The 794-nt window shown below is 43.1% G+C and overlaps 1 protein-coding gene across 5 annotated transcripts in view; it reads left to right on the top strand.

The window, feature by feature from the left end:
• Positions 1–794, top strand: part of Smarca2 (SWI/SNF related, matrix associated, actin dependent regulator of chromatin, subfamily a, member 2) — a 166,726-nt gene that overhangs the window by 84,901 nt on the left and 81,031 nt on the right. For all 5 annotated transcript variants that reach the window (XM_028764074.1, XM_028764072.1, XM_028764073.1 and 2 more), the window contains exon 21: positions 202–288. In XM_028764074.1, coding sequence (XP_028619907.1) covers positions 202–288 — 87 coding nt within the window. The remainder of the gene's footprint in view (positions 1–201; positions 289–794) is intronic.

Here is a 794-nt window from a genome sequence, read left to right as displayed (position 1 = left end):
TTCCTTTCCTTTCCTTTCCTTTCCTTTCCTTTCCTTTCCTTTCCTTTTCTTTTCTTTCTTCAGTACTTGACTCATACCCAGGCCTTTCATAAGCTGTGGCCAGACTCCACCAGGAAGCTACACCCTTGAAACCTAGTTTTAAAAAAAATTGGAAATATTTGATCCACAAATAATTAGTTCTTTATTGCCCTTTTTGCTCAGGGGAAAGGAGGTGCTAAGACACTTATGAACACTATCATGCAACTGCGAAAAATATGCAACCACCCGTATATGTTTCAGCACATCGAGGTGAGTCTGTAGCTGGTACTTCGATCCTTAGTGTGCTAGTTAAGAAAGCAAAGTCCCAAATGTGTATAAATCATCTGTGGAGATGTCCAGCTGGCATGGTCCCTGCTTCTCAGGAAGAATGAACAGACCTGTTTCCTGGGTGTGGATCCACTCTGGCACTGACTGCCTGAGCATCTGGAATTTTGTAACTAAGAGTTTAGAGTGGTGAGGAGATGTTGGGTGCATGGGCTCATTAGGTGGATTTGGGTAAATGCTGTGAATTACTTTGTTACTGTGGGAGCGGTGAAATTGAAGACAATGACAGATGCTGCCAGCTTCCTCAGAAGGGTGCTGGGAGACATACTTAAATGATGTGTTTGTAGAAATGGAAGAGAAAGAAAGATGTTCTTGAAATATTGTTCTTCAAGTGAATCATAGGCAGAGTCATAGTGACCTATCCCCTGAACCCTCACCCAGCCGATACCCTGTTCTGAAAGATATCTGTATTCCCCCTGAACACCCACACT

Source organism: Grammomys surdaster, unplaced genomic scaffold, assembly GCF_004785775.1.
Source record: "Grammomys surdaster isolate TR1022 unplaced genomic scaffold, NIH_TR_1.0 141, whole genome shotgun sequence".
Lineage (NCBI taxonomy): Eukaryota > Metazoa > Chordata > Mammalia > Rodentia > Muridae > Grammomys > Grammomys surdaster.
The sequence above is the reverse complement of the archived record's forward strand: the minus strand, read 5'-3'. Positions and strand labels throughout refer to the sequence as shown.